The 22,198-nt window shown below is 45.2% G+C and overlaps 1 protein-coding gene across 2 annotated transcripts in view; it reads right to left on the bottom strand.

Moving 5' to 3' along the window:
• Positions 1-21,734, bottom strand: part of LOC119970214 (CXXC-type zinc finger protein 4-like) — a 78,555-nt gene extending 56,821 nt beyond the window's left edge. The window contains exons 1-2 of one of the 2 annotated variants that reach the window (XM_038804470.1): positions 21,673-21,734; positions 13,318-14,062 (exon numbers count right to left, since the gene is read on the bottom strand). In XM_038804470.1, the coding sequence (XP_038660398.1) occupies positions 13,318-13,929 (612 nt within the window). In that variant the 5' untranslated portion in view covers positions 13,930-14,062; positions 21,673-21,734. Of the gene's footprint in view, positions 1-13,317; positions 14,063-14,160; positions 14,306-21,672 lie in introns of those variants that run through there. The other variant, XM_038804471.1, reaches the window with a different exon arrangement.
• Between the last annotated feature and the right edge of the window lie 464 nt (positions 21,735-22,198).

Raw genomic sequence — 22,198 nt, 5'->3', positions numbered from 1 at the left:
TGGGATATGAGGAACAGCCTGAGAGGGGAGAGAATGAAGGTTAGAATGAGGTACAAGGAGGGCAAGTCAGAAAAGAGGTAGGGAACAGGATACACAGAGAGAAAGATCGGTGGAGTAGGAAGGAAGGAAAAGAAGGGGCTGGATACGAACAAAAGTAGCTATGGAAAGGAGGGAATTGGAGTAGGGCAGGAACTGAAAAGCCCAAGGCCTTTAGAAGCACAGTTCAGGATGCAGTCAGTTACACTTGCCACATTACTTAGAAGCTAAACCTTCCTGGAAAACAACAGAGAGGTCACAATACCCACATAAAGCAACCAGCAAGTTCAGGAATATGCTGAGGGTTATGAAACTGCTGGACTTGCTGGTTGACTCCATCACTTGCCTCACGCAAACAGCATCTCCAAAAGGTCTCAGATGCTCCATTTCTATCGCTATGCCATTGCCAGATCACACATCCAGCACAAGCTGAAAGATGCAGTAAAACATCTAACAGTAGATGCTTCAGCAAGATTTGCCCCATTATCTTTACCAGTGGCTGGCAACGATTAAAAAGCAGTTTTGATAGTTTTCCTTGACTTTAATGATTTTTACTACCTCACTGTATTTCAGCATTGTGCTGTTAATTATAACATGTACAATCAACAATGTTCCATGCACAAGTTTATCTGCCATATAATCAGCCTTGTCTGGCAGACCAAACTCCTTCTGCTGATATCAAAGATAAAACTAAAAACTAACCAATATATCCAACGTAGCAGCCAGTAACTATAAAAGTAAGGCTGGCATGTAAATTAAATTGTAAAATTCTGCCCATGGTGCATGTTCCAGTTCTTTGAAAGAACTATTCAATTAATCTTGCTCTCTTACCTTTCCTTAAAGCCCTCATAGTTTTTCCTTTTCTTTTCAAGTATAAATCCAATACCCTTTTGAAACTTACTATTGAATTTGCTGCCACTACTTTTTCACAAATCGCCACGTAAAAGGTTTCTCAACTCTTGTCTACTATTTTCGCTAATACTTAATCAGTATCAATTAAACACATGACTAATACCAAGATTATCAGATGAAAATCTTTAATTGAGATTAATCTTTTCAATCGCTTGATAGGTCTAATCTCTAAATAGCTAATTTGTAATATCATAGACACATTTGAAAGAGATCTCGGAGCTGTCACATGGGATTATGCCAAATACACTGACTGCAAGTAAAGCTATAGTCAGACCCTCTGGGAAGTATAGAAGCAGAGAGAAGGTGGGTAAGGGATGACATGAGGAAAATTTGTTTTACATAGAGAGCGATTAGGGTCTGGAATGCACAGCCTAAACGGGTGGCAGAGGCAGATTTAATCACGGCTTACAAAAGAGAATTGGATAAGCACCCGAAATGCAAAGAATTTGCAGAGCTATGGGGGGGGGGGGGCACCCGAAATGCAAAGAATTTGCAGAGCTATGGGGGGGGGGGGGAAAGAGAGAGAGAGAGAGAGAGAGAGGAGGAGAGAAAGAGACTTGTTGAGTAGCTCTTGCAGAGTGCCAGCATGGGCCAAATGGCCTCTTCTGATGCTGTAGCCATTCATCATTCCATTTGCGAGGGGCCAGGACTAAACAGCCTGAAAATAAAACACCTGCCAAACTATTTACTGCATTGATATGCAAGAAGCAAAGTTCCTAATAGCACTAAGGCTATGAAAATTTGATCTTCTTTTGCACCTGCCAGATCAGAGAAGTGTCCTTTGCACTTGAGGAAATTTTTTGCTGACTAATGCTCCATGTGCTGTGTTCCTTAACAGCATTAGAAATGAGAACAGGAGCAGAGAGCCACAGCTCCATCTCTACACCCAATGCACATTCCATTTCCTTTCGGCATACGTGGCATGGACAGAAAGCTCTTGTTTCATTCATTTTACTGGAGGACCAGTAATGCCGGATTGGTGTCAGATTATGACCTGAGCCTGGAATTCCACCAAATATTGACCTGGAAAGATGATGTCCCATGAAAACTGGGTGTTAAATGGTTCCTTCAAATCAGGAGGACCCATCGAGCTGGAGCCAGAAACTTCCACTTTCTTTTTAAATTTAGAGTACCCAATTAATCTTTTCCAATTAAGGGCCAATTTAACGTGACCAATTCACCTAACCTGCACATCTTTGGGTTGTGGAGGTGAAACCCAAACAAACACAGGGAGAAGTGACCCTCTGGGACAGTGACCCAGAGCCGGGATCGAACCTGGGACCTCTGTGCCGTGAGGCAGCAGTGCTAACCACTGCGCCACCGTGCTGCCCATACTTCCACTGACTTCTAGTCAAGATTTTACTCCTCACACATTGTTGCATTGGAACTGCACTGGGAGGCAGAGGCTATTTGCTCTTTCTGGGAAGTGGGGGAGGAATGGGGTGTTAGGTGATAAAGATGGGTTTGTGTGGCGGTGTGTCAAGGGACTTTACTGGACAATAAAACAACAAAGCTAGCAGAAGTCAAATATCTGTTGAGTGTTGAGGGCAGTAGGAAGTGAATGATGGGAGTAAGACAGATAGAGTTGCACGGGGCAGTGGGGTGTTGTTGGAGATCCTGATCCGAAAGATCCTAACCTTCAAGGATGGTTTACATTGTAATCTCTTTTAGTCAGAAACCTATTGTTCTGAAACAAGAGTTGTCCAGAAATGTTTCGAGCAGAACCAAGCAACTCACGCTCGGCCATTCGGGCTCTGCAACAAATTAAAAAGGAAACGCCTCGGTAAAGCAAATAGTAAAACAATTTTTATTAATACTTGATAATGCTTTGTCATCGTTTTAGGTTTCACGTATATATTTATATCTACAGTATTTTCTGGTTAGGCATTCTAAAAGGAATTCCTACAGTGCAAAGGAGGCCATTCAGCCGATTGGCCTGCACCAGCCCTCCAAAAGAGCACCCTTACCCACGACCACTCCCACACCCTATCACCATAACCCCACTTAACCTGCATATCTTTGGACTGTGGGAGGAAACCGGAGCAGCTGGAGGAAACCCACGCACACACGGGGAGAATGTGTAAACTCCACACAGACAGTCACTCAAGGCTGGAAGTGAACCCGGGTCCCTGGAGCTGAGGCAGCAGTGCTAACCACTGTGCCACCATGACACCCTCATTGTATAACTTCACGGCATAAGCCAGACAATTCCAAAATCCAGAAATGACTCAGGGCCAAGCATTCTGGCTAGACTGGAGAGGTTACAGTTATAGTGTACTCACTTGCTCCATAACCACCCTGCCACCATGACCCAGATATTCTGTTTTTTTGGGGTCGGGCTTGTTGAGTAGCTCTTACAAATCAAAGACTTTGAATGGTTCTGATTCTCTCAGCAGAATAGTTACCCAGGAAACATTAGGATGAAAACTACTTCTAACATCTAGATAGCGTAATGCAGGGGTGGGCAAACTACGGCCCGCGGGCCGCATGCGGCCCGCCAAAGGTCTTTATGCGGCCCACCAAGTCATTTTTTAAAAAAAGAAATTTAAAAAAAAAAAATTTTTTTTTTAATTTTTAATTATTTTTTTAAGGTTAATTGAGGGGGGGGTCTGTTGGGTTACTTACTGGTATAGGGCGAATACGTTGACTTGAGTAGGGTGATCATTGCTCGGCACAACGTCGAGGGCCGAAGGGCCTGTTCTGTGCTGTACTTCTATGTTCTATATGAGGCGCCCAGAATCATAACCGGGTGAAGTAATTATTTTACTTAATATACTATGCGGCCCTTTAAAATTGTGAATTTCTGAATGTGGCCCTTGCACGGAAAAGTTTGCCCACCCCTGGCGTAATGACACTAACCCCCGCCTCCCCCCCTCACTTTAAACAGCCCATCATCGCCCTGACCGCCCGATTAGATCACCACTCCACGATCTACCCAACCTCCCGACGCCATCCCGACTTCCCATCCTACTTATTTCCTTTACACTTACCTTAACTCCTCGCAAAGTGGCTGGGACCTTTAAATTTACTGGTTTACGATAGCAAGTGTTATTAAAAAGGGCATGGCTTCATTTCTCCCAACACAGCTGCATTCCAGAGAAGGGACTCCCGGAGCAGCTGCCCTGCACATTTTTCAGCAGGCTCAGGTCAAATTTTCAGACACAAAATGTACAGCTTCAGTCCAAGGTAATTAAAAAGGAGAGTGATAATACAACGGTGATTCCCAGTCCATGGACGATTCGGTCCCATGTGATTAATAATAGAACATGCGTTCCCCGCGTTCCAGAATCTACCAGGGAACAGGCTATTTTGGACCAGGTAAGTGTAATGACAGGATTCATTAAAGACCTCATAGTAAAGAGCCCTCTAGGCAAGAATGATCATAACAAGCGTTTGAGAGTGAGAAATGTGGGTCCATAGCTATTGTTTCAAAATTAAATAAAAGCAATTACAAGAGTATGAAGATGAACTGGATAAATAGGTCAGAAACGAAGATGGCGGAGAAGCAATGGCAGACATTTAAGGAGATATTTCATAACTCTCAACAAAGATATATTCCATTGAATAAGGAAGAATCTACCAAAAGATTCACCACCCGTAGCTAACTAAGGAATTTAAGAGAGGTATCAAATGAAAGAAAAGGTGTACAATGCTGCAAAGATTAGTGGTGAACATAAGACAGGGGTGGTTTTAGAAATCAGCAAAAAGATGACTGAAAGAATAATGAAGAGGAAGAAATTGGAATAGGAAAGAAAACTAGCAAGAAATATAAAAACAGACCGTAAAAGCTTCTGCAGGTATAGAAAAAGAGTAGTTTTTAAAAAGTGGGCATTGGTCCTCAAGAGGGAGACTGGGGAGTTAATAATGGAAAACAAGGAAATGATAGAGAATTTGAATTAGTGTTTTGTAACCATCTTCACAGTGGGGAGATTTAAAAAAACATCCAAATAACAGGAGAAAAATCGAGGGATAAAAGGGAAAGAGGAACCTAAAACAGTTACGATCACTAGAGAAAAGGAAATGGGAAAACAAATGGAACTTAAGGCTTACAGGTTCCCTAGTCCTGATGGCCTGCACCCTAGGTCCGAAAATAAGTGGCTGTAGAAATGGTGGACGGATGTATTAGTTTAAATGTTTTGAAAATCCCTAGAATCTGGTAAAGTCCCAGCAGATTGGAAAACTGCAAGAACACCACTGTTCAAGAGAGAGGCAGAAAGCAGGAAAGAGTAGGTCAGTTAGCCTATGGTCTGTTATTGAAAAAATGCTGGAATCCATTATTAAAAGAGACGGTAGTCGAGGATTTAAAAAAAATCATAATACTATTAGGCAGAGTCAACATGGTTTTGTGAAAGGGCAATCACGTTTGACACATTTTACAGTTCATAGTGGATGTAACAGTGTGGATAAAGGGGAACCAGTAGATGTGGTATATTTGGATTTCCAAATAGCATTTGATAAGACGCCACATAAAAGATTATAACACAGGCTAAAAACTTAGGAGTTTGGGGCTGATTTATTAGCATGGACAGAGTCCAGACTAACAGAAAAGAGAGTTGGGTTAAATGGGTCATTTTCCGGATGGCAAACTGTAACAAGTGGAATGCCACAGAGATCAGAGCAGCAGCCTCAACTATTTACAATCTATATTAATGATTTGGATGAACAGACTGACTGTATTGTAACCAAATTTGCTTACCATACAAAGGTAGGAAGGAAAGTAAGTTGTGAGAAGGATAGAAAAGTCTGGAGAGATCGGTTAAGTGGGCAAAAAATTGGCAGCTGGAGTATAACATGTGAAAATGTGAGGAGGATGTCCACTTTGACAGGAAGAATGGGTAAGCAGAGTATTATTTAAATTGAGAGAAACTGCTGCATACAGAGGGATCTGGCAGTCCTTGCACATGAATCAGAAACGGTCAGAATGCAGGTAGAGCATTTGGGAGGATAGATTGGGAAATAGAATGTTGGCCTTTATTGCAATGGGTTGGAGTATAAAAAGGAAGTCTGGCTATAATTGTGTGCTGATAAGACCACATCGGGAACAGTGTGTACAGTTTTGCTCTCCCAAGGAAGGACCACTGCATCGGGAGCAGTTCAGAGAAGATTCCCATGGCTGATTCGTGGGGTAAGGAAAGACTGGGCAGGGAGGGCCTATACTCATTGGAGTTTAACGATAGAGGTTTTCCATTTAAGAGGGCGATGAGAAGGAAATTATTCTCTCAGAGGGCTATTAGTCTTTGGAATTCTCCTCCACAGTGAACACTGGAGGCTGGGTCATTAAATATATTCATGGCCGAGTTAGACAGATTTTTGACTGACAAAGGAGTTGAGGGTATGGGGAAGCTGAAAGGTCACAATCAGATCAGTCATGATCTTATTGAATGGCAGAGCAGGCTCAAGGGGCCAAATGGCCTCCTCGCTTTCCTGTTTTGTACATAATAAAACATATAGCGCAGAAGGAGGCCATTCGGCCCATTGAGTCTGCACCGACCCACTTAAATCCTCACTTCCACCCTATCCCCATAACCCAATAACCCCTCCCAACCTTTTTTGGACACAGAGGGCAATGTAGCATGGCCAATCCACCTAACCTGCACGTCTTCGGATTGTGGGAGGAAACCGGAGCACCCGGAGGAAACCCATGCAGACACGGGGAGAACGTGCAGACTCCACACAGACAGCGACCCAGCGGGGAATCGAACCTGGGACCCTGGCGCTGTGAAGCCACAGTGCTAACCACTGCACTACCGTGCTGCCCATTCTTATTCCATTGTAAACAAATTCGTAATTATTCAGTTACGAATTACTGGGAAGCATTCACATTCCTTGTCCCCCGGACTCCAGCTGCCTGGATATTCACACCACTCCCAACTTGCACAGGCTCCATAAAGCAGACAGCTGTGCTCTGCCACAGCTACCACCCCCTGCAGCAACTCTTCCCCACCCCTGCCCACTGCTGTTTACGTGCAACACCGTTTACATTTGGAGCTGTTAAATGCCCAGCTAATCTGGTGGAATGGAAACCAGCCCAGATTTTTCCAATTATCTGATCTCCTTAAGGGAAAGGGAATTATCCTTTTCAGATGACTGATGGAGCGTGACCTGGCAGCCAGCCAATTTTCCCAGTCTCTGCAGCGTGTGATGAGCCTCTGCTGAGGACCTGCATGACAGAATTTCGATATGCTCCCCGCCCCCCCCAACTACGTGTTAGTTACAGCTTCAGACTCTCAATTATTCAAAAGCCCTGGCAAGGATTGGAAGAACAAGTGTTATCACACAGCCACCACAGACAACTAGTTTCCTATAACTCCAGGACGGAGTTCAAGGAGCTTAAGCTCCCGCATATTAACAGAACTACTTCGCTCTATCCAACCCGAACCTGCCACGATCATTTTAACAGGGCAATATATGTGGAACCTCCAACACTTAAAAACATTCTGGTTCAGGTCCAGAGGTGCTTGTTCCTCCTGCTACTTTTTTTTTGGAGGATATTATTCTTAGTTCATCTGAAGAGTATGGGACAAACTTATCGAGGCTGACTAAAATAAGACAATAGTATTGTGCAGGAATCAAACAAACAAAAAGGATATTAAAACTAGTCTGCAATCGAATACACGGTAGTCAGCATGGAAAGCACAGTGCAGGTTAGTGGGGTCAATGGTGTTTGTGTCATGTGTCCGAGAGGTCCTTGCAAATGAACCAGAGTTCAGCTCCTTTGAATATTTTAGTGTCAATCCCAGTTTATCGCACATCGCAATGGGAGTGGGTCAGGTCGGAATGTCATGCACCAGAATACTCATCTTTTGAATCTGTGGATCATGGGTTCAACCCTCAGTTCAGGATTTCAGCACATAATTTAGGCTGACAAGTGTGTCACTGCGGTACCAAGGGAGTGCTGCAATGTCAGAGGCACGTCTTACCAGGTATTAAATCAAAGCGCCTTCTGCCCGTTCAGGAAACATTTCCAATTTTAAAAAAGCAGGGAATTCTTCCACTGGATTAGATAACCCTTGCATCACGGAAACAGATTATCCGGTCATTATCCGATTTGTGGGATCTTGCTGTGCATGAATTAGCTACTGCGTTTCCCTCATGGCTAACTACACTTCAGGAGTACTTCATTGGTTGCAAAGTGCTGTAGAACAGGCATTGTCAAATTCAGGGGCGCGACCCACGGTTGGGTCGCGGGCGGGTGTCGGGATGGTCAGGGAGCCATCCATCGCGGCGCTCCCGATCGCGCAAATCCGTGCGCAACAGCCGGCTTTTAATAATGCCGGCTGCGAACGGCCTTCAAAATGGCCAGGAATAGATTTTTTAAAATTCGGCCGTACTGCGCATGCGCACCGATAATCGGGCACCCCTGCGCAGTGCAGCCGCATTTGTTTTTATATGGTTGCAGCCTTTCTTTTCCCCCCCAAGTTCGGGGGCCAAAAGGACAAAGGGACCATTGGGGCCAAAGGGACCCAAAACCATTTCCTCCATTTTTGTCAGCAACAAACAAGGCAAGAGAAAATGGTGGGTCGCGCAGGTCGGCCGGCGTGGGCAGCGAAGGTCGGCCGGTTGGTAAAAATGGGTCCCTGGAAAAAGTTTGAAAAACACTGTTGTAGAACATACTGAGGTTATAAATGCAAGTCCGCCCTCCTCCCCATGTATGTTTGAATCAGTGTTTTATTGGAATCTGTTTTGATTTCCAACTGTGTGACTTTGCACTATGTGAGAAGTGATTTACTTCCAGGTATGGACAGTGCCATTCCAACAGCTGTGGGTGTTGTAGGATATTGGAGAGTAACTGGCCTATCTTATCCTTCGCAGGAGACTGACACTTCCGTTTAATCGAAGGTCGAGCTCAGCAACTCACTATGACGGATTTTAACTTTGAAGTGCCAGAAGGAAAACTGATTTTTAGTGGGATACCATCCGGTATACATTCCAATTTACATAGTAGTATCATGACGATTATCCTCGTGGCAGTGAAAGTTAAAACTATATCCCAATATGAAGAATTATAGGTGTGACAAGCCTCTCGCTGAAGTGATGTTCACATCTTGTGATTTGAATCAAAGTCTGTGCTGTTAAATTACAATTGTTTCATCTTGACCCCAGGGCTCTTCCTTCTCTCAACATATCAATTTCATATCAGTGACATCCTCCACTCAGCAACCAACCTTATTCACTCCATTGTTATCCATTGTCCACACATGTTTTTCATACTCAGCTTTTAACACTGATCACAGTGCACTGGCACAACCCAAGCAGCTAATTGACATACCAGGGCCACTGAGAGCCAACCTCTACCCTTGCTATTGATTCCTCCCCCCATCCCCGCCACATCCCAATTCCCCATGAAACCCTTCCCGCCATCACTCACCCCAGTCCAGGGATCCAACGAATTTCCAGGCCTCGGTTTGGTGTCTTCCCTGTAGCAGCCACTGCCTCCTGGTGGCGCTACTGAGCATAATAGCTACAGACACCTGATTGTCCAGCAGATCTCAGTAGGCTAGGCTTCCGTCCCTGGGGACCTTGATCCTGGGAACTGCCTGATTGGCAAGTAATACCAGCCATCCTTCCCAGGAGGAGCCAACACCAGCTCTTAAGCTGGCAGCTGAGCATCTGTTACCTTCATAAAATTTCTTCTACAAAACCTCCACAAACGACAATGCAATAATGACCAGATAGTGTTGTCGATTGAGGGGTAAATATTGACCGGGACACCAGGAATATTTCCTCTGTTCTTCTTCAAAATAGTGTCATGGAATCTTTCTATCCACGCGAGGGGGCAGAGGTGACCTTGCTTTAACATCTAATTCGAAATATGGTACCTCTGACAAGGCAGCACTCTCAGCACTGTACTGTAGAGTGACGGTCTTTATTTTTATGTTCAGGTTTTTAAATTGGGACTTGGAACTCACAATCTGCAACCCACGCTCAAGAGGTGAGAGTGCTACCAACTGGGTCCAGGCTGACAGTAATCAACAACACACAGACCACTTTAAGGTTGGCGTCCATTCCACCAATGAATGGGAGAAAACTTTTGATATTTCTATTTCTTATAAAATAACCACAGTTCACATGCATTGACTAAGTCAAATAATGCAAAAAATATTCCTCAACTAATAATCAGGCAGAATTTAAAAATGAAAAGGTTTTTTTGTCAAAAAAGCAAAAGAAATTCCTGATTTGAGGATGTCTATACCTCTCCAACTTCCTTTGTGTTCATTAGAGCTGGATTCAACAGGCAAAATAAAGGCAAGCATCATTGTAATATGCTATACGAAGATTCCTCAATCAATGCCATTTGTTATCACGTGATACTGCTTGTTCATCAAATTCTTTCCTGTCACATGATCTGTGCTCAAACTGTGCAACATATTGGCAGGAACAAAGCTACAGCATGAATGATGGATGCCGGTTAACAGCTGAAACTCTGGTCCAGGTTCCTTGGAGGATGCAGTTGGTTGTGAGACAGAGTTGTAAAAATTCAAATGGGACAGTTGTGATTGCACCATACATCACAAAAATCCCAAGTGCCTAACAAGTTGACTGAATTAGGCTTTCAATTCAGTGTTAGCTTCATATTCTTTATATGCTGCATGTTTTGGCCACTTTATAAAACATATATTTCTAGCTAAAAATATATTTTTCACCAAGAATGCCCAAGTGGCATGACATTGATAAAAGGTTATAAGCGAGGAGCCGCAGGCACATGTTTGACATGCATGATCGCTCCCTGTAACAGTGTAAAAGTAATGATATTTTAAACATAGGCTATTCTGGGGCATCTGGGGCTGATTTCACAAACAGCCACCAGCAGCGCAAACTCTTGCAAAACCTGGAGAGAAGAGAGAAATTCTTTATCCATTCACTTTAATTGAAAGAAACTGGTGAGGAGCACGTTTCCAGGTTTGCTGATGCGCACTACCAGCAGGCAACATTTTGCCAGGAGCACAACTTTGTAAAATTGGCCTTAGGCCCTTTGGTATAAATAAGGAAACTGCAGACAGTACACATATCATTTGAACTTTACAATTACATTCCAGGTTGCTCTCCAAGTTGGATATTTCCCAAAAGAAGAGGGGCAGGGGGAAAAAAATGTGCAGTATAAAGGGGAGTGGGGGCAAAGAGAGGTAAACGGAGCAGAAGATCCCCATTATAAACCATTTGTATTGTACCAAAGATGATAACAAGCTTTGGTGGTGAGGAAAAAAAAGCACAAAGAGAATAATGAAATGGATAGAGTCGTGATGACAGGCTAATATGAAGGGCAAAACGCGCTAAAGGCCAGAATGTTGGGATCAATAGGTGGAGGTCTCACACCTTAGAAGGTTTGGCCCATGTCCCTCAAGATTACAGTCCCAACTTAGAATCAGTGTTGTAACACTAGTGATCCCAATACTGATCATCAGCAAACCCCATGCTGAATTTCCCTCAACCATCAACCTCCCCTCCCCCACATAGCTCTTCTAAGATCTACCCATCATTTTCTATCAACCAGCCAATTTTGTATCCAAGATAAATCCCTGTCATTTGAGTTTGACCAAAGGTTTTCATGTTAAGTTTTGTCAAAGGCCCCTCTGAAAGTCTAGGAATGCTATGCCACTGTGATATCATCCACTTTAGTTGTCGCTTCTGTAAAAGTTGAGAACAGCCATCAGGCAGGATATTCCTTTTTGAATCCAAGTTGACTGTTTTTTGAGTTGATTATCTGTTCTATAATACCCAAGCGTCTAGATAATAACTCCATTATCCTACCCAGGAGTCCATGACGAATGGGTTAATACATGCTCGATTTGTCCTGTTTGAACTCCATGAACCTATTTGTTTGGAATGGGGCTGTTGCCTTGTTGGTAGATAAATCGTAAATCAGACACCGAGACCAGGTGGACTCTAATTTAGAGGGTGAGACTAAGGAATTAATAATGGGAAAGAAGGAAATGGCAGAAGCATTGAACAGGTAGCTTGACATTTTAAGACATAAGAAAAATTCCGAGGTAACAGAGAGGGAGGAACAATCACAATTACTCGGAAAAAGGTACTGGGAAGAGCATTAGACCTAAAAACAAGCATTCCACATCCCGAGGTAAAAGGGAGGGAGGAACAATCACAATTACTAGGAAAAAGGTACTGGGGAAAGTATTAGGCCTAAAAGACATCCCATCGAATGGAGGTCTTGCATTCTAGGAACTTAAAGAAATGCCTGAAGCAATAGTAGATGCATTGATTTTAATCTCCCCAAATTCCGAAGATTGTGGAAAGGTCCCATCAGATTGGAATTGTATTAAAGTTCTCCAGTACAGATGTCCAACACAGTGCCATAGATAAAATCATACTCAGTACATAAGAAGTTAAGCCCCAAAATGTTAACCAATCAGCTCATGACAGCCAAAAACCTCGCCTTGGCCAATACATTTCGGAAAGACAGGAGTACAAATTTTCACCCACTGATTTAAAGGAATTCCTGTTTGTTTGTAGATGAGATAATTATATACCCTTCAAATGCTAAATTGTCTTGCGTCCAACAGACAAGTCTCCTTACCACTTGCAACACATGGCCAGAGGGTGGGTTAGGGTTGCTGTAAAAACTAGTCACACCTGTCAAAATTGGCCAACAACAACCCTAGACCAGGAGCATCCAAATGTTTGTCTTGGTGACCCTTTTGGCGTATACTGGAGAGTTTGATTAGCCGAGATAAACATAAATGCAAATTCCCTATTAAGCTGCGGATATCTCCTGTTACGGATACTAACAAGCCTTGGGTGTGCCTTTCTGATTTAGGATTGATCTACCAACGAGGCAAGAGGTCTCCCTAGGTCTACAGAATTCAAACAAGGTAACCTAACAGGCCAAGCTAGCACTGCATGCTGAGTATTAATGCAGAATTACTGCCTGTCTTTAGCCAGACTGAAGCAGATGGTGCATTCCAAGCACAATGTTGGGTGTGTTGTCTCCAGTTCCATCTCCCACTTCCTTGCCTTGTCTGCACACCTGTACACCAGTGGATTTTCCAATGCCAGTGAATAGAACCCAAATTTAAACGTGAATTGCCAGAGATTGAATGGTGGATGACTGGGACTCAAGGGAAAAGCACTTTGAAGAGTCCTACAGCGCTCATTACTGTCATTCACTCCAAGAAGCAGTTCCAGGTATCGTGTTTCTTTCTCTCTGCCACCTCTCCACTCTCCCCAATTACAGCACCTCAAGGGAAAGGGACAAGGAAGTTGCACAATCGTTCAGACCCTCGCAGACATGAACTAAAGAAACGGGTTTATGACCCTGGTTAATCCAAAAGCTCCTCACTGACGACAAGATTTGGATGAATGGTGAAGAATGCAGCACCCACCCAGCCACTCCCCTCATGCGTTTTACTCTACCTCTGGTGAAGAGCCTGGCTTTTTCTTCAGCTCTTCACATTTCCGCAGCTTGCAGATCTGGTGGCCGGTTTTGCGGTTCCGGCAGCTGCTGCACTCGCCGCAGTTGATGAGCCTCCTGCAGGGTGCGCACAGCCCGCACCTTTTCCTCTTCTTCTTGGCGGGCTGGCTGGAGGCAGCGGGCGGGGCCTGCTGAGGCAGGGCGGTGCAGTCCGGCAGGCTGGCCAGCTGCAGCGCGCCGTCCGCCATGGCAGCCAGGGCGGCGGCGGGCGAGTGCAGGGCGGTCATGATGAGGATGCCGGGCGGCAGGGAGATGGCGCCCAGGGCGGGGGGCAGCGCGCCCGGGCTCTGCGGCTCGCTGGGCCAGGCGCCGGGCAGCCGGCTGCGGGGGGTGCACATGGCGGCCGCCCGCCTCTCCCACAGCAGCTCGCCGCCGTTCCACAGCGAGCCCCCCGCTGCCGCCGGGCGCCCCGCCCCTCGCCCGGCTTGGCGGCGATTCGCCGAGAGCCTCTCCTCCTCGGAATCCGAGTCCACCAGCACCACGCTCGCCTTCCCCGGCTTCTCCTGCTGCTCGCAAGCCTTCCCGGAGCAGCCGAAGCCTCTTCCAGCAGACATGGCTCAGCCAGACACACACCTCAGCTCCCAGGGAAAGTTCTCCCTCCACTGTCCCTGTGTCTCACAAAGTACTGTATCTCTCTCTGTGTTGTCACACTTCCTGCTCCTTCACATCTTATTCTTCTTATTTGAGCTGGAAGAGAACACACAAGAGGCCAGTGTTAAAATCTGGAAGCCAAGAATTCTCTCACACACACACACATACAAATCTGCGAAAGATCATTTTGTTACAAGCAAGTTTCTGTTGCTGTAGGGAAGTTTTTTTTTAAAGGGTGGGGGGTAGGTTTGTCCCGAGGTTTCAGCTTGGTCCAAGATGCTCAGGGATCTCTTCTGGAAGCCCTGAGGCGTTTTCTTGGCACAGTCTCCAGCCTGTGGAAAGGACATCCTATCACCAGCAGCGAAGTACACACAACTCAGCGCTCACATCTGGTGCTTTCTGGCTAATTAGGATTGCGGCGGGGGGGGGGGGGGGGGGGTAAAGAGAGGTGTTTCAGAGATCTTGCCAACATTTTCTGCTTTCAGCATTACATTGCGAGCATCCGTTCCCTCGGGGACGCTGCATTGACCTAAACGCATAAAGGCACCTCTGACATTTGAACTCAGGATCTCCTGTTTACAAGACGAGCGCTTTCACCACCCAAACCACAGCACCAACTTTGCCACTCTCCATCCTAATCCCAGAGAGCCACAATGATTTAAACCCCATTGGTGTCAGCGCCAAGACGTATCAACAGATGGCGTCCCGATTTTGGATTCAACCACCGTCACGTTTCAAGACGATTTCCAGTTAAAACTCAGTCTTCAATTAAGTTACAATTCAGTTGGATGCACACAAACGGAGAAAAATGATCTTTCTGGCATGGTATGTCAGATGGAGACAATTCCAGATGTTGCAACGGTCGCATTTGAACCAAATGGGGAGTAAGGGTTCAAACTGAATAACGCCATTAGCACAATTGCCGAATCCCAAATGTGGTGATCAGAGGAAAGTAGCTATTTAGCTTCCTGCCAATAAGTGGACACAAAGCTCATCTTGCAGATGTTTGAATTCAAAACAATTCGGAGATATCACCTCCCAAGTATAGGACCAGTGCTTTCTCTAAAAAGGTATTTGTCTTACCAACAGAACTGTAAACTTGCAAAATCAGAGGCATTTGCAGCCGGGAGGAGGCTCATGGACACAAGGAGCCAAAACAGAAAACACTGGACAATCTCAGCAGGTCTGACAGCATCTATGAAGAGAAAAGGAAACTAACGTTTCGACCTGCTCAGATTGTCCAATATTTTCTGTTTTTGTTTCAGATTCCAGCATCCACAGTAATTTGCTTTTATTACCGTCAAGGAGCCATCCACTCGCATCCCACTTTCCAGCTCTTGCTCCCTGTGGGTTAGGACACTTCAAAGAGCATTATGAATTTCACTGAAAGCTGCGGTCTATGCAACAACAATATCAGCGACTGGTATATTTATGGTACTTTTACTATAATAAGGTGTCAAAAAGTGGTTGCAGGAGGAAAATCAGACAAAAAAATGGACACGGCACCTCAGAAAGCGGTTAAAACGTGTGGTAAAATGCTTGCTCCAACAATTCGGTTTTAAGGGGCAGCACGGTAGCATTGTGGATAGCACAATTGCTTCACAGCTCCAGGGTCCCAGGTTCGATTCCGGCTTGGGTCACTGTCTGTGCGGAGTCTGCACATCCTCCCCGTGTGTGCGTGGGTTTCCTCCGGGTGCTCCGGTTTCCTCCCACAGTCCAAAGATGTGCAGGTTAGGTGGATTGGCCATGATAAATTGCCCTTAGTGTTGGGTGGGGTTACTGAGTTATGGGGATAGGGTGGAGGTGTTGACCTTGGGTAGGGTGCTCTTTCCAAGAGCTGGTGCAGACTTGATGGGCCGAACGGCCTCTTTCTGCACTGTAAATTCTATGAAGGGGAGACTGGTGAAGGAGTTGGAGAGGGTCTTTCAGAGTTTAAGGGCCTGGTCACTTGAAAGCAGAGCCACACATGGTGCCCTGAGGCAAGTGGGGAATGCAGAAGAGGTCAGTAGGTCTGAAGGAGGTTACAGAGATATTGGAAAGGGGGAGATGTGTAGAAAATTGACATCAGGATGAGATTTTAAAATGAAGGTGTGTGCAGAAGAGCAGTCAATGTGGAGCAACAATCGCAGAGCTGAAGGCTGAAATGGGCAGCACGGTAGCACAGTGATGAACACAGTTGCTTCACAGCTCCAGGGTCCCAGTTTTGATTCCCGGCTTGAGTCACTGTCTGTGCGGAGTCTGCACGTTCTCCCCGTGTCTGCATGGGTTTCCTCCGGGTGCTCCGGTTTCCTCACACAGTCCAAAGATGTGCAAGTTAGGTGAATTGGCCATGCTAAATTGCCCTTAGTGTCCAAAAAGGTTAGGTGGGGTTACTGGGTTATGGGGTTAGGGTGGAGGTGTGAGCTTCGTTAGGGTGCAGACTCGATGGGCCGAATGACCTCCTTCCGCACTGTAAATTCTATGATTCTATGAATAGGACTTCAGTGTGAGTTAGAAAATGAACAGCAGAGTTTTGGATGAGCTCAAATCCTTTGCAAACCTTTGGGCAAATCAAGTAAAAAACAGAAGCACAAATGGATGTCAGGACAGGTTAATAGGGTAGCTAAGAAGGCATACAGGACACATGCCTTTATCAATCATGGCATAGATTCTATAAGCAGGGAGGTTATGTTGGAGCTGTACAAAACTTTGGTTAGGCCACAGCTGGAGAATAGTGTTCAGTTCTCATCACCTCATTATAGGAAGGATGTGATTGCTGTGGAGATGATACAGAGGAGATTCACCAGGATGTCGCCTGGGATGGAGTAGGAAGAGAGGCTGGATGGGCTCGAGTTGTTTTCTTTGAGAAGGCCAAGGGGTAGCTGATTGAAGTGTATAGGATTATGAGGGGTATAGACAGAGTGGATAGGAAGCAGCTTAGTTGAAGGTTCAATGATGAGGGGGCATAATTTTAAGGTGGTATAGAGGGGATTTGTGGAAATATTTTTTTCACCAGAGGGTGGTAGGAGTCTGGTAGGCACTGCCTGAGAGAGAGTAGTAGAGGTGGGAAATCTTGTAACCTTTAAAACGTACGTGGATAAGCACTTGAAATGTCATAACATTCAAGACTATGGGCCAAGTGCTGGAAAGTAGGATCAGTGTAGATTTATTGGTGCAAACTAGATGGGCCGAAGGGCCTCTTCTGTGCTGTATGACTCTATGTTGGCACTGGGGGGGGACTACATATGGCTTCAGAGCTGCTGCTTTCACAACGTTGGGCTGAAGGAGAGGAAAAGTAGTAGTAGAAGAACTGAACAAAAGAAATATCACTGATTTTAATTCTTAAAGCAGTGTTTGGGAGTAAAACGTTTGAATCTTATCATTGGCTAATTCAGAATAAACAGGCTCATTCATAATAAACAGACTTCATTACAACAGGTCAGTTTCAAAACAAAGTTTTGTTGCACTCTCACTCAGCTCTGACACATTCTCCCTCTCTTCAATTCTGATAAAGAAACAAAAAACTTGAAATGTTAACTCCGATTTATTTCCTTACAGATGCTGCCAGACATGCTGAGATTTTCCTGCATCCTCTGTACAGTATTTGGCCATCCAGTAGTTCCAGGCATAGGCTTGCAACGAGCCAGTCATATCAATTTTTGTTTGTTCAGCTATCAATATGTGGTACCCATTTCCCATTTTCCACAGCCAATGCCAGCACAGAATGAGATAATAAATCTGGCCAACATCACCAAAAGAGATTAACCGGTCATTCAACTCGTTTGTTGATAGTTGAATCTTTCTGTGCACACACTGGCCTCCATGACACTGACTACACTTTAAAAAAAGTAATTCACTGGCTGTGAGGTGATGTGGAATATTCTGAGATTCTGGAAGGTGCAATATAAACACTAGTTTTTCTTTCAAAGGGTGCTGTTGTTTCATGATTCCACCTTTTGATTTTATGAAAAAGGAATAACTTAATAGCCTGCTTGCCCCTTTAAGAGGGAGAGTTGGCTGGTGGTGATTTAACCTGAGGATCACCACACCTCAGGCAAGGGGCAAGATTGAGAAGGCGGGGCTTCATGAATAACCTGCTATATTTATACAGCATCATGCCCTGCAAAGGTTTCTCAAAGTGCTTCATTGACAATAAAATACTTTTTTGAATGATACTCATTGATGTAAATTCATCAAACAAATTACACACGAAGAAAATGCATAAATTCAATGACAGGGATAATGGGATAACCTGTTTTAGAGAAGTTGCAGGGACAACTATTTGCCAGGAGTGCTGGGAGAATTCCACTACTCTTATTCCAATGGTACAACGGAATCTTTTCCCTCAGCCGGAAAGGAAAACTGGGGCTCTGGTTTAATATCTCATCTGAAAGGTAACACCTCCAATAGTGCAGCGCTCCCTCAACCTGGATTATGTGCTCAAGTGCCAAGTGTGTGACTTGAAATCACAACATTCCAACAGAAACAATAATGCTACCACTGAGCCACGGTCAGCACCTTGTATAACCAAAGTGCACCTGGCCATCTTGCGTCATTTCCTTTAAAGCAAAAAGGCCACACACCCAAGAGCAGAAAGTGCCGATCGGTGGTGCTCACCTTGGGATTTTGCAGCACCAGCATCGCTTGAAACAGAAGCCATTTCAGCCACACATGCTTCTCAGAGGGTATCAGTTTGAGAATAGAAATTCAGTGCAAATCATTGGTTGCAAGTGAGGAAGGAGCAGAGCAGAGGAGTTGGCTACAGCTGTGAAAAAGTACAGCACTACCACAGTTTTGATTGCTTTGTGATTTTGGCCTGGGTTTGAATAGAAATTAAGAGGGGAGGGGGTATGGTTTGCATTTACGAAACTGGTGAGCAAGACAGCTTTCTCATTCCACATGATGATGCAAGCTGGCCAGGCTAGGTACACAAATTCTACCACTATTTGGATGTTATGCAGCAAAAGTCTGCTCTGTAGCATGCCATTGGGCAGCATCTAGCATCAAATACTCTGCAGGGGACACATCAAGCATGGAATCAGTGAGCACAGTTGAAGCATCTCACAGAAATGATGCTGATGCCAAAGCACTGAGGTGCACAGGTAAAGAAGCATTATAAGCTTACTTTGATTCATTTTGAAATGTCAGGGACAGTCACTGACAAAGGATTTGGAAGCTCTGAGGGGTGCTGTCATTGGTGATTACAAATAAACTAGTTTGTCCACTGTGTGTAGGGGGTTCCAAGTATTGATCTTCCACCCCAGCCAGAAACCCACTTTGGGACAGTAACAGCAGAGCAGCTCAAATCACACAGGCATATTATGTGAGATTGAACTGAACAGAGTGCAATAGTTCAAACACCTTATCCCAATGTGCAAATAGCCAGGCCATTTTAGTTAAAACGTATCTACAAAAGTCTGCTTCCTTGCAGACAAGACCTCGAAAGAAAACAAGGTTAAATCAGTGCCCGGCACATCTGTGCCACGGTGAGTGAAGTCTGACTGCAAGTAGTCTTACATTTCACCTTCTCTTCCCGAGGCCTGTTTTGCTACATCTCATGCAGATGCAACTTTCAGTGGAAATGCTGTGCATCCAATAAACTTTATTTAGGTTACTTGGGTACAGTCTCACACGGTACTAGAGGCTAACGTACGTTAAAATACTATTTTAAAGCTAGGCACCGTATGGGGGGAGGGGGGGTGAGGGGTGTAGGGGGTGAGTGCTTCATTGGGATGGTGTGGGAAGACTGGGTCGCATGGGGTAATGTCTTTTTAATTGTTATTCTATATTCTCTTTTTACACTATGTTAATATTCACTCTAGTTAGTTTTGTTATTATTGTTATTACTGTTCTTTTATGAAAAATTCTGCAAAACCTGAATAAAAATACTTTTTTTTAAAAATACTATTTTAAGAGACTAGAAATTGATACTATTATCTTCTTGCCAGTCCTGCTGTTGTGGGACTTTGGCAGAGGTGCCATCGGCCAGAATTGGAGCAGGTAGCCTCTGCCTTCCAGAAGCTATACCGCCTTCTGTCTTTTCTTCAAACAATTCCCTAAAGGTCCATACACAGTCAGCAGTCCATGGAAAATCAGCATTAACTTTCATTATATTTCAGGTAGAGTTTATATAGCATCTAATCACAGAGGGAGAATTAATAATTACTTTTGACATGGGGTAGTCAGTTGGCAGAAGGAAGATGGATGGTGGGTGAAGGGAAGTAAAAAGGGAAGAGGGTGAGAATCGAGGGGAGCAAGACAAAGGATAGAAAGGACAAGGACAGACAGAGGGAATAAGACAGAGATAAAGAAAAGGTAGTACTCAAGTGGAAGAATGTATCAGACTGGGACACAAGATGTCAAATCCAGATTTTAAGCAAATAATTATAATCAAACGGATATGCTGATGTGCTAGATTTCAACATTTCCCACAATCCATACATTGTATGATTTGTAGTTACATGGAAATATTGGTACACTACTTAAAGCATGAGCCTCTTTGCAAAGATTACACTTTTATGTTCTGCATTTCGAGCATTGACAGGTTGACCACTCCTGCGGGCGTGTAACAGCGGATGACAAACAACCAGAGGAAGGCAGGAGAACAGCAGTTTAGGATTGATTTCACCCAGTGGAGATGAAGCAGACTGGCCCGGGACACAAGATAGACAAGATCAACAAATTCAAGAGGGAGCCCCGTCTCTTTCTGGTGAAAGAATCAACGATAGCTTTAAAAAAAACTTGCTTCCTTCAAACCACAAGATATCTTTCCTAATCCTGTACATTTTGTAGCCACTACAGCTACCAGACAACCGTTTAACATCTCATCTCAGCACCTGTAAAATTGCAGCATACCCTGCTATCAGCCAGGGCGCAGTGGTAGTACTCTTTACCTCTAAATCACAAAATTATGACTTCAAGTCTTACTCCCGGAATTGAGCATAAAGTCTGGGCTGACTATTCAATGGAGGCGCTTTACAGTCGGAGTTTTGGAATAGACAGATACAAATTTGTCCTCTCAGGCACATGCAAACGATACCATGGCGCAATATTTGCCCCTTTAACAACCACCAGTGAGTAAAAAAAACATTCATTTATCTTATTGTTCTTTGTGGGATCTTGCTGTGTGTGTAATTAGCTGGCACGTTTCCCTATGTTGCAATTAGCAATAAGTGACTACACTTCAAAAACACTTCGTTGACTGTGGCGCTTTTCGGAGCACTATATCCCCATGTTCATTCTGGCAACAACTGACCCTCAACAGCACAGGGCAGCGGTGGAGTGCTTGAGGCTGGTCATGCGGAATATGGCCAGTCCTGACTGTCTGGCGGACTCCCCCTGACTGCACTGTTTCGGAAAATACAAGCAGCAACGCTCGTTACAAACCAAATGGGTGTTGAAAAAAGATAACGCAAACACAGCTTCATCATTCAGCGAAGATAAGAAAAAGCAAGTTAATAATCTCTTTACAGGTGCTGAACGGCATCCGAGGTTGTGCCAATTGGAAATACTGATCTTTTTGAAGTGACCGGTAGTAATGGTCACCCTGGAGCAGAGGCTGCTCAGTCTGGACCAGGAAAGCCGCTCTCCTCACACCCAGCAGCCGCGGGCAGGAGGTGCTGCCACTGGCGGGGGGGCGGAACCGGCCCTCACCCTTTCGGGCACTGGGCAGGACAGAGAGAGAGAGAGTCCCCGGATACACACCACACACACCCCCGAACTCTTACCCGAGGGCGAGCTCCGGGAAACCACAGCAGTTGGTCAGCGCCGTCCCCCCTCCTCCGCGCCCCCTCCCCGACTCCGCTCCGTGTCTCCCCGGATCCACTCCGCACTTCCCCTACCCGGATCCGCTCCCCGGCTCACGGCCGCCTTCCCCACTCCGCGTTCCGCTCCGGGTTTTGTGTTGCTCCAGCCCGTCTTTCTGTCCCGAACCCAGTCGCCCATTGGTCGGCGGCACTTCTCCCTCCTCGCTGATTGAAGGGACAGATATTAATGACAGGATTCTGATTGGGCACCTGACACGTGGGGTCCCAGCTGGGCCAGGGAGGGCGCCGATTGGCTGTTTTACTGCATTGAGTGTGAGGCAGGGGCTGGACAGTGGGCAGGACCTTGGACAAGGCAGGGGGCTGGACAGTATGTTAGCATAGTGGTTAGCACAATTACTTCACAGCTCCAAGGTCCCAGGTTCGATTCCTGGCTTGGGTCACTGTGCGGAGTCTGCACATTCTCCCCATATCAGTGTGGGTCTCCTCC

Source organism: Scyliorhinus canicula, chromosome 8 (genome assembly GCF_902713615.1).
Source record: "Scyliorhinus canicula chromosome 8, sScyCan1.1, whole genome shotgun sequence".
In the NCBI taxonomy this organism is placed as follows: Eukaryota; Metazoa; Chordata; class Chondrichthyes; order Carcharhiniformes; family Scyliorhinidae; genus Scyliorhinus; species Scyliorhinus canicula.
Note: the sequence above shows the minus strand (reverse complement) of the source record. Positions and strands in the feature narration are given on the sequence as shown.